The following is a 15,696-nucleotide window of genomic DNA, read 5'->3' on the forward strand; positions in this document are numbered from 1 at the left end:
ACAAAAACAAAAAAAAACAAAAAAAAAACAAAAACAAAAACAACCAAAACCAAAACAAAACAAACCACCATCGCATCCCCCAAACTCTGCTGTTTCATGTTTGACCTTTGTCATTTGTATATTTGTTGGTTTTGTATATATTGTGCATTTGAAAAGGAAAGAGACAGTAAGTGCAACATAAGCCAATTTGAACAAAAATATCCTCTCAGTTTTCAAAGATGCTGAATGTCTTTGGTGCAGTCTGTATGCTCAGCATACCAAAATTTCAGTATAACAGTCCTAGTTTTATTGAAGTACTTTCAGAAGATTTAGAACTATTTATCAGACTTTTTTTCAGAGGTACTGTCCAAAACATTAGTAATAACTTTTTTAATTCTTCTGAAAGATGGGTTCAAAAGCCAGACAAACCTATTTCGTTCTAAGGAGAGGCAACCTTGCTTTTTGATCAGCCATTTCATTTCAAAAGTGCATTTTAATGAGTGCTGAAAAGTATCCTCTTGAAGAGTCAAGAGCAAAAAGGAAGGATTTTCTGAACTTTTTAAAATGGAGGACCTTGAGCATTTTATTCCTATTTTTGTTAATATAGTCCTATATAAAGGCTTTGCAGTAATACCCCTTTCATCTGCCCCTAAAAGAATACAGGTACCTACACTTTTGTACTTTATCTTTTAAAAGTTAGAGCATAGAGACAGGAGGTTTTTGGCAGGTGACTTTCTCCCTCTTTTCTTTTTGATACTTTTCCTTGATCTGCTACTACTTCTTGCATATAGACAATGTCTTTACTTTCAAGCCTATATGTGGTACTACTATATTGTTGCAGATTGGCCATTATTTTATCTTTTAGATCTAGATCTAGATTTGCCTGTATATATTCTAGAGGTGTTTTGGAATGAATGGTAATGTGTGAAGGGAAGTAAATTTCTGTTTGACAGCAAGGTTAACCTGAAGAACCCTAAATTCTGAAATTTAAATGACAGCAAAAATGGCAAAGTAAGTATAATAATTAATTTCAAAGGAAAAGTTTTTAATTTTTCCAGGTAATTCAGTTGAAATCAGCCAGGCTCTGGACCTCTACTTCTGATTTGTAAGATAAGTTAGAGGGACCACCTTGATTTCTTCTTCAGACAGGTTGAACACTTGTACACTATTTTTCCTTTTGTAACAAAGACACCAAGAATATTTCTTGGATGTTTTCCAGTTAGACAACACATGATTGATGATGAAAAAGCTGGGAGATAGCTTTATGTGTTCCTCCAGCAAGTCTTCTCTCTATTTTTCAACATCTTCACTGCTTCAGGAGCTTTGTCCCTTTCCCATTGCAACCGCCTTCTCTTCCCTGTTCCCTTTTATTTCTTGTTTATTTCTCATCCATCACTGCCATTCTGTTCTTGGTCCTTCTTTCAGTTGCCTGTGGTGTTCTTTTCTCTCTCTTCTGCAGACTCCCAAGATCTCTCTCTAATTTCATGACCATCTTTCCGCCCTTCCATTTTTCTTTTTCTTCAGGGTTACTACGTTTCTGTCCTTTGTTTCAGTGCTCTCTCCCCTATTGTCTTTCAATCAGCTTTTAGTTGAGCAAGAAGAAGAAATAAAAAAGCATTTGCTGCAACCCACTTTTGCATTTTAGAAATAAAAAAGCCCACCAGTGAGCCTTCCCAGATTGTGCTTTGTTTTCCACAAAAGCATGAAACACACTGGTAAAATGAGAGAGTGCCTGATTCAGAGGATCTACACAGTCTCGCACTTAGAGATAATGGCTAGTAGGTTTTTCTCCACAATGAGACATACTTCTCTGTGATCTTGGCCTATACCATATTAGATACAGCTTTTTTAGGAAATCCATACCTTGACAACTCAACATTTAATCACACTGAAATTATTCGACAACACTGTGTACAGAAACAGAATTGTAGCTATGTGTTATTAATATTCCAGTTTTGGTGCAATTAGTGTCACTCAATGTGTAGTGTACCTCAAGCATACAATTAAGTGACAACTCTGCATGTTATAACTATTTGCTGAAGATGTCTCTCCAGTTTGTTTACAGCAGTGAAGCCTCTGAAAGAACCTTGGCATTACCTTCCTGTAGGGTAAAAGATGACTAGCTGTTTATGTTTTGATGTCTATTGTATAAACTTGCAGCACCACTTGGGAAATTGCAGTCTAATTTGCTGCTGCCTTACTGGCAAAGTTGTCATTTATCCCTGTGTGAAGTGGGCCTCATAGTTATTGGTCTAAATTCTCAGTGTTTATTCATCCTTTCCACTAGAGTAACTAACCCCACAGAGCACCAGCCCCTCCAGCCCTGCGTGCTTGTCTGCTGCTACAAAAGAGCTGCTGTTCCTTGCACTAGATGTGCGATTTAGGAGTGGTGGAGGAAAGAGAGGGACATGCTGCTGACCATCGGCAACATGATAGTGCTCAAAGTTTAAAATATTCTCATAAGCCACCACAGACCAGTCTCAGAGTGAGGCAGTTTGGTGCATAGTGGGTTAAGGGAGTAAAGCAAAGTTTTCACACCTAGATCCTGTACTAAGAGCTACTCAGCTGGCATTAGGAATTAAGGTAAATCTGAAAGGACATGAAGAGTTTCAAAGTAAATGATTTTTGGTAGACACAGAGCATTGGGACAGTATGTTTTTTTCTACATTGTTCATAAAGAAAATGTTTTCAGAACTGACTTCACTGGTTTGCTTGTTCACAGATCATATGTCTTTGACCTGTGGCTTCCAAGTTTGAAAGGATTTTTTTTGAGAATGATAAAACTTGTACAACTAGGGGATCTGAATTTTTATCTAAATTCAGATATGTGTAATAGTCAATGACCGAAAGCAATCATTATGGTATTTGGATTACAGGCATGTCTGGTCCCAGTGTCAGCACCTCAAGAATTAGCTAGTTAATATTCATAGAATCATAGAATAAACGGGGTTGGAAAAGACCTCCGAGATCATCAAGTCCAACCCTTTAACTTTAGCAATACAAAGCTGTTAAAAACAAATCAGAATGTCATTCTGATTCCCCTGTCTTTTGTGGTGATGGCAATCAGACATACAAGGCTGGCAAAATATATATTTGCCTGAAGGTTTTATTCAGTCAGTGATGTTAAACAAGATTGCTGCCAAGCAAAGTCCGTGGCTGTATAGCACAGCAGCTGTGCCCCACCCCTCTCTATGCCTTATATTTTTCACAAACTGCTTTCAGCTCACTGGATATGTCTCATAAATTGCTTACTTCAAATTGACTTCTAGATAATCAAATACACCCTCTTACCATTTGTGTTTTCTCTATCAGCAAAACTTAAAAGTGAAAGTGCAGTTGTGCAAATACATATGGCCTTGTTTAGCAGTTTTTTCTGTATCTATGGGCAATCCCAATTCCCTAGAAATCTTTCAAGCAAAGGTTTTTATTTGTACGAACATATAATTTAAAAACTCAGAATGGCTTCTCCGGTATTTTCACATTCCACTGTATTGCAGGTTTTAGCTGAGGAATGGTGTATGAGGAAAAGTGATATGTAATAGAAAAGATACTGAGAGATTATGCATCTGTCAGACATATATTTAGAATGTTTTTTAGGAGCTACTGAGCCTTCAGACATCTTAAGAAATCACTGGTGCTCTCCTGGTACTGATCCATCTCCAGAGCGCTCTCCCTATTTAGTACATTTAGTCAATTCTGGCAGTTCTCTTTTGTCGAATACTTATATGGCATCATTTAGTTTAATACTACTGTGATAAAATCACATAGAAGTATTTTGTCACACCAGAATCTTGCACATTTATAATTTACCAATCCATTGTCTAATCCCTTGAAAGGATTTTTTCAGCTGGCCTTCTGACCCACCACGTTATCTCTCTAGGTCACTGAGGAATGTTCTTACCTCAAGTAGCTGCTGTTTTCTTCAGATTTTTCTGCTGGGACTGTACCTTTGGCCTTGTGTTCAAAGATAGCACATGTACATGTCACAGAAACAAAACAAAGAACAGTTTAAATCATGCTATAAAAATTAAACCAAATATAAAAAAAATAGAATCTGTTATTGAAAAATATGAGTTATTCAGTTAAAAAGGTGTTTTTGAGAAACTCAGACATAGAAATGCAAAATGTTTTCTTGACTGGGAGAAAAATACATATTTTCTGTCACTCAGAACTGGGACTGGTACTTCAAAAGTATAAACACATGCAAAAAGTCCTTTTCCTTTCCTCCCTTCCCTGCCAGACCTTATGTAACACCTCTTTTCAGCAAAATACCTGTATATGATGCTTAAATATTTATCTATTACTGCATCAAATAGTTTCACTAGTTCTTGTCATGTTAAGGTGTATACTGGGCTACATGGGCTCATAAGCTCTTTGTGATTCTCCACTAGTGGGGTTTTTTTGTGAAAGAGCTAAATAGACAGCATAAGACAAGGGAAAAAAGGTTCCACCTGCGTTATAGGCAATGTGTGTCCTGGGTTACAGCAGGAGTGTGTGAGGAGGTTGAGTGGAAAGCATCAGGGGAGAGTATTCATTTTTCTGTTTATACTGTTGAGTTTAGCTTTTTAACCCAGTTTTGTTAAGGGGATACAGGTTCAGAGTTCTAAATAGGAAAACTGCATTTTGAGGATCTAAGCATGGTATGTATAAGTCAAACTTTCAAGAGAATCTAGGCCTGCATGTTTTTACAGCCTGACCAGGCCGATAAATCCAAATGCTTGTGTTTCCAACAACCTGCCTGCAAATATATACAAAGCTGCTAGAAGGTGACTATGCAAATACCTCTTTGTGCTTAGGTTTCTTACAGTAGATGGATGCCTCATATGCAAACTCACCACTTATGGTTGACACAGTCATCTTTCTGAAGAAAAAGATCAGACTTGAGTCTGTCAGGCAGTGGGATTTAATGGGAGCAAGAGTCATGCTGAAATATGCATGATTAGAATTATTATTTTTGATAATACACTTAATTCTCTTAAAAGTAGTGTTTTTCAAAAATTTCATGTACTGGGTGAGGTAGAAGTACCTATGCCCTGAGGCACTGATTCTTACCGAATTTTTTGAAAGGTAGATTCCTGGTTTATTCCTCACTTATTGTAAGCCCTGTGAGGAGTCCATTAGGAAAGCTTCAACATTAACAGGATTATAGCATACCAGCCTGTACCACTACTGATGAGAGGACGATTCCAAGTTCTGCTGACCTCCCTCACCACAGTCAAAGTTGCTGGCAAAGGACCCTGGTTTCACTATTCCAGAGTTAAAAGAGCTTCTGCTCCTAGGACAACTAGTCAAACAGAGACTGATGTGAATGAAGAAGATGTGGCTTAGACTATTTCTTCCGTATTTATTATCTGTACAGTTGGTAACCATGATTCAGGTTTGGAACTGAAAGTTACATGTAACTCTAGTCCAAAAAGTATCTAATATTCTTCATAAAAATAACTTGGATTTGTACTCAAATGCCAAAAATTGATGATAAGAATAGCCACTGGCCTTTAATTGGGATCTTGATGAATGAGACAAACTTTGTCAAAACCTACGAACTTGTGGACTATCCATGGATTCTCACATCTGGAACTTGTGGGGGCTCATCTGGGATGAGATGGAGTTCAATTGAAGTGTCAGCATCCACCATTTGAACTTATGTATCCACTTGCTTATTTTTTTTTGACAGAAGGATAAAGATATTTGTGGAAACAAATTACATCCTTCAGCATTGTCAGGAGTTCATTTCAAAGACAGTTTTCTGAAATCTCTGATCTGGCAGGTGCTTTTATGGGACTGACCATCCTGTGAGCATAAACCTCTTGCAACTGGCAAGAGATTTTCCTACCCCAGCACATGATGAGCTTTGTCTTGCAAACTCTTTCTGTCTGGTGAGTTTGATGGACATGGCTAAGGCATTTATTGGGGTAAACTTTGGCACATGCTCATATCTGTCTTTTAGCTAGTCAGAATGACTTTGTCGGTCAAACATAAAACTAGCTCAATTATAGGTTAATTTCATACTGAAAGAGAAATCTACTATCAGGAGGGGTGAAGTCATAGCAAAGCTTCAAATAAATTGCAATAGGAAGTGCTTGGCACAGGTGCTGATTTGAGGTAAACATGAAATATTATTGTCTGGAAGCCAGACACTGCCCACCTGTGCCTGAGAGCTAATCTACACAGGACTGGCAACACAGAAGACCACCTAAGATTGAGCTTATGGCTGTCTACAAGTCATTTTTCTTCTGTTACATGTAGACTCAGCCCAGCCATTGACCAGAGTACCCCATTAATCCTTTGTATGTAACCCTTTATTCCTCTGTGGAATGATTCCATGGGGTCAGCAATTACAGTTAGTTTAGCGGACCTTCAAAAAGAAAATAAATATGAAACCAACACATCAGAAAATTGTAATTTTCTGTGTCAGACTGGTGGTTTAGGCTGGATTTTTAATTTGCAGATATAGAAGATCACCAGTCTGCATTGCAACTGTGCACATAAAATCTAGGATATTCAAAATACGTTATAGGATATTGATCTGGGAAATAGCATGTGATTTTTTCATGCTTATCTTGTGCTTGGGTCTTACAGTCACCTGTGAGTTCAAAGCTCATAAGAACAGTGCATTGACTATATTGAATTTCTTCTTTGCGAAACTCAGGTGCAGTCAGCTTGTGTAAAGATTATGCATAGCATTGACTGTTTAGGAAAGCTTGTCTTGTCTTCTTTAAAACAATGTTATAATATGAAAAATATTCTGGTACATTTAGATGTGAGCCAGCTTGTAGCTAACAAATTTGATTAGGCAATGAAATCAGTTTTGTTTGCACATCTTGGCAAGAACTGACAAAGTGAGCATATAAAACATTTCTCTCAAGCCTGTAAACTGAGAAATGTTTTAGCAAGCATCTGAAGTACACCCTAAAATGTCTGACAGTATACTCTCTAGAATTTTTGCCTAAATCAATCACTAAGATGCTTGAGAGCACACTCAGCATTTTCATAATTCTTTGCCAGGAATAGGTACTTATTCTGACAGCTTTGAGGGTTTCTGAAGTGAAAAATTCTCTGTCTTTGCATGTTCTTTCATGGTTTCTAAAGTTAAAAATATATTCTTGGAGAAAATTTGTGCCCTGTGTGCCCCTAAGGAACAGTGTGCAGTCATTACACTCACTATTTTTCACCATCTAAAGAGTGCAAACTAGTAGAATATGATTTTTTTTCTTTCCTGGTAGATGTCCGAAGAAGAACAATTTATGAATACCACAGGGTGGAGCTACAGATGTCAAAGATTACCAATCTCTCAGCTGTTGAAATGATACCTCTTCCAAGTAAGTAAAGCATAACAAGCAGGAGCCAGATCTAGGAAGCACCTCCCTCTCCCTCCCAGCTACACAAACACAATTTTAAATATTTTGTTTTATCTGTGGATTTGGATTCATGAACATATTCATTTATCCTCTCTCAGATTCCCATATGGATTATGCATTTACAAAGTACATCCTCATTTATCTCAAGTTAGTTTATAGGTATGTAGCTCCCAGTAGATTCTGAATGAAATTTGTGCCAAATCATTTTTTCAAAAGAATGATTATATTGCCTTTAAATTTGTTTCCTCAAGAAAAAAAAAAAAAAAAAGAACAATTTTCATGCTTGCAAGGAAAACATAAATTCTTCTGTGCACTGTGCATCACATCACAAATTAATATCCCCAAACATATTTTACAGTTCATCTCTCTCTTTTGTCCAAGGTAAAACTACATTGGTTAGAAATCTCTGAATTTAAAATGTCAGCTGTAAAAACAATAAAAAAGATCTATTTTTCTTACTTTTTAATCCAATTATAGTTCTTGCACACTTTTCCACTGCACTTATCTGCTTATGTCTGAATGTAAGTAATACCAAGGAATGTTGGAACCAGGGAAAAAAGAGATTTAAGGAAATTCTTAATATTGAGCAAAAAAAAATTAAAAAATAACAATGAAGGTGAATGAACAGATGTGGAAGTGGTAATAAATTTACAAATGGAATACAAATGGAATCCTACAGATAAAATGTACTTTTGTGCATGTAGTTGTGCAATGCATTGTAAAAGGCTGGGTTCAGGGTCTTATTTTGGACATGGGTGAACCTGTTGAGTCCCTAAATATATATTATCAGAAGATATATTCTTCTTTTGTGATTTTTATGTGAATTTTTTGTGATACTAATATAATAATTTGTGTTTGTTTATCTACATCCCAGCTTGTCTCCAGTTTACCAGCTGTGGTCCCTGTGTCACTGCCCAGATTGGTTTCAATTGCAGCTGGTGCAGTAAACTCCAAAGGTAAAGAAAAGGGGGTTTTTTTGTCGGGTTTTTTTTTTGCCTTGGCTATGCAGCTGGGCTCAAAGGATATCCAAAAGCATCACCTATAGGTTATTCAGCATAAAGAGTTCTTATATTTGGTTCTTTTATATATAAGCATTCACATGAACACAAACCTCAGTTGCAATCACTAGCAACATATCATTGTCCCATTTCACTTCAGCAATTAGGCAAGAATAATCAAAAAAGTTGTTTGGGGAGTTAAGCCCTTGTTCCTATTTCTTTAGTCATATTTAAAATCCCTATGAAGGAGAACAAGAAGAAGAAATCATAGCAAAATTCATATTTTCTCCCTATATCCCTGGCTTCATCAAAAATATTTTAACCACATGGAGATGCAGGGTGTTATGTAACTATGAAGACTTACTTTTCAACAGTAGGGAGAACAGCACACCCAAAGAGTCAGAGTATTTTTAGTTTTAACCTGTCATTATACTAAGAGGGGACTTTGGGTCTCCTCAGCCTCTCACTGCCACATTAATGAGGACAGTCAAGTCCATGGCAGGAGCGCTTTAGACTGTGAAGCAGCTGGAGCACAGCTGGCAAAATGGAAACTCTGCAGCTGTAGCTTCCCAAAAAATTCTTCACCCCCTGACTTTCACTGACCTTCATAACAAGAATTTAACACATGTTCTCTGAAACAAAATGCAGTATCATGGTTATTTATTGTTGTTGTGTTATTCAACCCTAGTGATTAGGTTCAGAAATGCTATGTATAAAATGGATGCAAAATGAAATGACAAAAGGCTGTTAACATTCCAAAATAGTGCAATAATTTGACACCATGTTGAAAAACTGATAAATAGCTGATGAACATGGCACAGAATTAGGAAATTGGGGCCACTTTTATAATGTCTTCTTAAGCTTCAACTCCTGTAGTAAGTCACTTGAAAACTAACTCTGTTCCCCATTTATCTTGCAAAAAATATTTTAGTGGAATTAGAGCTAAGTGAAATCATGTAACAGAAGACATCAAATCAAATATCTTCAAGAGAAAGAATACTTTTAGAAAACTGTTCCAGGCAAGTATGAGCAGTTCACGATTGCTTTAGCTGATTCCTTGCTTTCAGCATTGCTTGATTTTCCTTCCATCAACAGATGTTGTAGCACTGAGTTTCTGTTGGCTTTGGTTTGAGCAAGGCCTGTTGTTTTGTGGCCAGTGTTCTTATTTCTGTTTGGATAAACTCAATTGTATTGTAAAGTTCTGACTCCTATGAAGAACAGGCAAACCTTGAGATCTTTTGTGGTTTTCTGTATTTTCTAAAGAACTGAGTTTCCTGAGTTCTGGAATTACTGGAAAATTTGTTTCACTTGCTGAGGCATAAATTCACTGTGGAGAACTAAGACAGTTTTATCCTTCACCTTTACCAGGAGCAATACCAGGCATGTGGTCACACTGTGTTTCCTTCCACTTATTTCCACGAATTTGTGGCTGCCCCCTCACAACCGGCAAGGTGTAATTTACTACTGAAAAAATATAGAGTCTGAACACATCTATTCAAACAAATTTTTAATTAAGAAAATCTTACTTTTTGTTTTGCCTCTGAAGATCACACTGTGATCAAAAGATGAAACTACTGTGAGGTAGTCATGCACTGTTTCCAAAAACCAGCTGGCTTCATGCTGCAGCATGGTTGTGTCTTTCATGATTTGCAGCAGATAGACTGAACAGTTTTATTGCTATTAATTAGCCCATTACTGACAGTAGTGAGACTGTCACTTCATACAGTTTGTCTTTGAACATTGTTTGACTACCAGCAAAAGCAGGAACTAGAGAGGATTCCTTAAAAAGAGGATGGATCCAGAATAGCAAACTAAGAATGTGCCTCTGTATGGGAATTTCAGTAGTTTTAAAACAGTCATACCATCCAATTTGTGTCTATTAAGATGAACAATATTCAGTCAGTTTTTAGCAAATGGAGAATGGTGTGTAGAGTCATAAAATAGTTCAGAATAGAAGGATCCTCTAAAGGTCATCTAGACTAACCTCCCACGCAAAGCAGAGCCAGCTGTGAGATCAGAGTGCTTTGTTCATGACTTTGTTCATCTGGGACTTGACCACTGAGGCTGTGGTCCAGTCCCCAGTACTTCTTAATCTTATACAAGATTTTACACCTTATTTTTTAACTTGTTATTTCCTCCAGAAACATGCCTTCTGAAATGAGCAGTTTATTTTAACTATTTCAGCTCTAGAGACAAACAGATCTAAAATACTAAGTGGTTACATATTTTGTGAAAAGAGGCAACCTGCTCTCCAAAATGTGAAGACTGAACATTTATTTAGTTACATTTGCAGGATTGTTGTGACGAGGACTCGTTCATTTCTCAGCTTTGAAAATTTTCTCCTCCCTTCTAGTTCTGGATTCTCTCTCTTGCCTTCTAGTCTAGTGCTTCTCTTTTTTTAACTTGCTGTTTTTCAGTGTGCCTATTCATTTTAGGGAGATAAAAAAAATCTTATTCCATTCTCAGTGGAGATGTCTGGATCACAGGAGAATACTAAGAATCATTTGCTTCAGTACCACACTGTGGTTTTGTTCCCTTCAAAAATAAATTTGCTGTGTTAAAATGTTCTTTTTGCATCTGATTAAAAAGCATTTGCTCAACAAGAAAATCTAATACCCTAGTTAAAAATCATAAAGGATGAAAAGTTGTGAATTCCTTCACCATAATGCTCCACCTTTTTCTGTGTGTCACTGCTCTTCAATCACCATCCTTGTAAACCAACAGAGACTTTTATCTCCTGTTATGATATATGTTGCTCTGCTGCGGTAGAATAAAATGAGCTTGAAAAAACGAGGGCACAGCATTAAATGAAGTATTAATTTAGACATTTCTGAAGTGCCTGGAGTACAAAGAAAATTAATATTTACTGTACACTTTCAAGTGGGTGCTCGTAGGGCTTTTTGAAGTGGGAGTAACTCTTCTCGGTTACAAAGCTGACTGGACATGCTGGTCCAGGAAGTGAGGAACCAAAACTATCTCTCTTGGTTGTAGGTAAAGCCCAGGGTGGGGAAGCCAATTAGCCTTTGCTGCAAAAGCCTGAAGAAGGCTTTGAACTGTCAGTGACTGGTTTTCAGAGTACCAATTATCTATCAACTGATCTAGTACTCAGATTTCTGCAGAGGGAGAATGCCTGCTTGGTAGTGTGGGGACTGAGGCAGTAATGAGGGTCAGATATGGCTGGAACACGCAGTGATATTCCTTCTGTGGTGCTGCAGTAGTAGTTTGGTGCTCTCAAGTGAGATCTTCCAGAGCAGCCGGCCTTCTGTGTGGGTTACAAGCAAACACATACCCATTGAGAAACAAAACTCTATACTAATTCTACAAATCTTTTTTTCTCAGGAACTCATTATGCCATTTATCCAGCAACATTATTACATGGAACAACATTACTATCAGGAGCACCATCTTGGTTGTATTTTTTTCCTTGCATAAAATGTAATCCACATATTTAATCATTCACATAGCAAAGTACAGTTGTTCAGAAAAAAAAAATTATTTAAAACCTGTAACTGCACAAGAAAAATTGACCAGCACATTGATTGCAGAATAACTGTTCTCCCCCATGTGGGCAATCTGTTGGAATGAAAACAGCTTTATCCTGCAACAGTGGGTTGTTTCCTACCTGTAACTTCAGCCCAGCTGCTGTGCAAACTCTGCAATGGTTGGAGAGGCAGATTCACTTTGTATGTAATTCTGGGCACAATCCTCCATTCCTGCACTCTCTACAAGCTTAAATCACCGTTAGACTTTTCATAAGGGGTCATCAAAGTATCCCCTCTGAAATCCAACATGATGTGTGTCATACAATTTTATCACAACTAAAGCAAAGGCACATCATTTTCTTTTGACTTCAACAGATGAAGCATCCCACTAGGAGCTAATTTTTTTTTAACTATGTATATTTCATAATTGTTTTATAAGTAAAACTGTTCAAAAAGAGATCAACTACAAATATGGAACCTAAGATGGTATGTCTGCAACACTGGATCTATGTCTGTAAAATGCCAGAAGTGCTTTAGCATCTGCCCCATAAGAGTCACCTGTGGCTGAAACTTGGATCATTTAGTCTTCGTTATCTCTGAATTCCTGACATGTAAAAATTGGGAGAATTCATTAATGTTAGATTTGTTTATATCATCTATTTATGCTTCTGAAAATGTCTGTATACTCTAGGCATTTGGTATAGCTTGCATTTTAGAGATATAATGTTCTAGGAAAGTATTTGGAAGCTTTAAGACAAACCTTGCTGTTATTTTATGGTTTCAGTTTGTAAAATTTGCTCACATATACTGAAATAGTGAGTTCCCTTGGAAATATTTGAAGTTAATTGTCCAATAAATATTTTCTAGATATTGATGGGTTTATTTTAATGAACTTCAGGAAAGTCTCAGATTTGAGCAGTGAAATGAAGCTGATATTTCAGTGCATTCAGAAATAAGCAGACAAAGAGCCCATTCTTGCAATCTGTGCAGGCTGGAGGCTCATGCTTTGAATGTCTCATGTTTTACTTCATTAATGCAGGATAAAAATATCTCCTGCTCCTTGCAACATCAACCAGTTTTGGTGTGGTGCCTATACTCAAATTTTTAATCCTCAAACCTGTCTGCCTTATGTCAAGAGCACCCAAAACCCTAATAGCTAGATCTACAAGGAGGTTCTTTTGGCAGACTTACTTAGGTTTTCAAGGGAAATTATGCAGAATAAGAGAGCATCTTTTCACCAAAATCTGGACTTAAGAATCTAAGACCAAAAAGGTCTCTAAGGTTCAAACATTTTGTCTGAGGAAAGATCTTCAGCTGAGTCTAAGCAGAACTCAGCAGTGAAATCCAGGTCCCATGAAGTTCCTTTACTCATTAGGGTTGACACTGCCCTTTACACAAAAGTCTCTCAGTGATCAGAGAACCCCCAGAGGCATAGGAGGTAGGTGAACATGGATCCTCTGAAAACAAGTCACCCCTGAAGATGTGCAGATCTGTAAGCCTGAGCACTGAAACTTCCTTGCATGACTCCAGCTCAGATCACTTCCACTACCCTCAGGCACTGGCTACCTGGAGAGTCAAGGTTAACTCCTGACACTGCTGTCCAGGCAACCTCTCTGGGGACTTTCCTGGGTCTGCAAGGGAAGTGAGATTTGGCTTTGGGAGTCCCAGTTCACAAAGAGATCTTGCTCATGTTAAGTGCTTAAATGCACTCTTGTCCTTAAAAGTCTCTGTTTTCCAGAATATGCATTGAATAATCTGGTTTGAAATCATATCAGTTTATGGTATTGACCAATAGAGTATAAATCCCCTGTTTGAGAGGTGGCCTGAAACAGACTGTACAAATTCCAAGACTTTCTGTGTGTAGTGATGAGCCAAGACACTCCAGGGACTCTAGAAACAATCATCTTGCCCATGCGTGTATGCATAGCTCCCAAAGCTTCTTATACTCTTAAACCAATCCTGAGCTAAAAAAAATGTGATAGAATCCCATTCGTGATACATTTCACTTCAGTGTTTAATTCTGTGTGACAATAACAGCACTAGCTATATAAATGGAAAGGTTATGGCTGTTTTTTATGGAACATGTTCTGAGCAAAGTGAAAAATCAGAAACGTGTCTGGGAATAGTAGCAATAGTGTGATTTAAGTCTTGACACTTCTAAGCTTTTATTATTATGATCGCTACTCCCATCTAAGCAGATAATAAAGAAAAAAGTTGTTTTGCATTCTTTGCTGATTAGCTGGAAAGCAGGGAAGGGAAAATCTTTACCCACCTGCAGTTCTTAAGAAAACATGTTTCAGTATGAAGTGACAGTTTTCCATAGAGCCCTTATAGTAATTGAGATAAAAAATGAATGCCTATTACTTCTCTTCTGAACTTCTGGGCAAGTTTGAAATGTCTTGTTTGTTTATCCTTCCTTTAGAAGGAAATTGGAGACATGTTTAGTTAGTTTTCAAATGTGAGTTTGCGTCTGGAAATTTTTAATATTAGGAAGAGGAAAAGGGTTAGGTTTTTTGTTTGTTGTTCTGTATGTCCCAGCTGACAAGACCTATTTTCGTAAAAACTGTGTTGACTAAAATATTGCGGTATAAATAACAGTTTTATGTAATCTAAATATTTATCAGCTAAGCAAAGCATCTTTCATACAGAATTACAAAAAAACCCACAAATATCATTATCATTCTAACTACATAAACCTCCTGATTTACAAAAGAAAATAATTAAATCCTAATAAGAAACACAGGATCCTTCTCCACACATGCCTTACTGTTTGGAATCTACATTTTCCTTAGCTTTTATTTGATAGCTGACACCACAATGAAGGTTGTAGATTCCACTAGAGAAGCAGGGAAAGGCAAACCACATCACTCAGCTTGGTGTCATCTGCAGACTTGCTGGGGGTGAACTCAATCCCCCTGTCTATGTTGTTGATGAAGATATTAAACAGCGCTGGTCCCAGTACAAACCCCTCAGGGACACCACTTGAAACCACTGGGACATTGATCCTTTGACCACTGCTTTCTAGACGCAATTCCTGATCCACTAACCCATCCACCCATCAAACTCATATCTCTCCAATTTAGAAAGAAGGATGTTGTGGGGGACTGTGTCAGAGACCTTACAGAATTCCAGAGAGGTGACATCCATACACCTTGCCTTGTCCACTGATGTTATCACTCCATCATAAGGCCACTAGGTTTTTTCAAAATGCTCACTTTTAAATACTTTCTCATTTTAACCATTTGAGGTTTTAATTTTCTTTGTTCCATTGCTTTAGGGCTATTTCAAACTAAAAGATGGCAGAAAGACTTGCTGATTTATACTCAAGCATTTTTTTTTATCCAAACACTAACTGACAGTAGTGTGCTGTTATTACAAAATTGGCCACAGTATCTTAGCCATTGAATTACAAACTAAAAAAAAAAAATGAGGCATTTGTATGGATTAAGTAAACCACCAGAGGGAGCATATATAATCCAATCAATGTAATAGTTTCATATACAAATGACAAGGCAAATCTCATTTTAAATGCTTAAGAAGGGCTAGAGGTTTAAAATATAGTGTATTCTGTTAAATATGTTGCATTCTATCAGTGTGTCTTACTTCATGAATTTGCTGATTATACCACTGCTTCAAAAAAAAGCAAAAGAAATATGCCCAGATTTTGCCTGTCTATATTCCACTACTGCAGTTCTTTATGCTGGAGTGGTTTTATATGGAAACACAGCTACACCTAACACCTGGGTCTTAGCAGTTGGGTTGTTGAATTAGGTCAAATTTCCCCTCTGATAAATGAAAAGTGATGTCACTACTCTTTTTCTAACCTGTATGTTGTTTCTTTGCTGATTATGAAACAATCATATTGCAAACCCGAGAATC

At 37.2% G+C, this 15,696-nt stretch overlaps 1 protein-coding gene across 2 annotated transcripts in view; it reads left to right on the forward strand.

Annotated features, from left to right (window-relative positions):
* Positions 1 to 15,696, forward strand: part of PLXDC2 (plexin domain containing 2) — a 254,160-nt gene that overhangs the window by 198,381 nt on the left and 40,083 nt on the right. For both annotated transcript variants that reach the window (XM_051802444.1, XM_051802445.1), the window contains exons 8-9: positions 7,203 to 7,298; positions 8,212 to 8,293. In XM_051802444.1, the coding sequence (XP_051658404.1) occupies positions 7,203 to 7,298; positions 8,212 to 8,293 (178 nt within the window). The remainder of the gene's footprint in view (positions 1 to 7,202; positions 7,299 to 8,211; positions 8,294 to 15,696) is intronic.

This window comes from Manacus candei, unplaced genomic scaffold (genome assembly GCF_025592945.1).
Source record: "Manacus candei isolate 608988 ecotype Guabito, Panama unplaced genomic scaffold, ASM2559294v1 h1tg000056l, whole genome shotgun sequence".
Classification (NCBI taxonomy): domain Eukaryota; kingdom Metazoa; phylum Chordata; class Aves; order Passeriformes; family Pipridae; genus Manacus; species Manacus candei.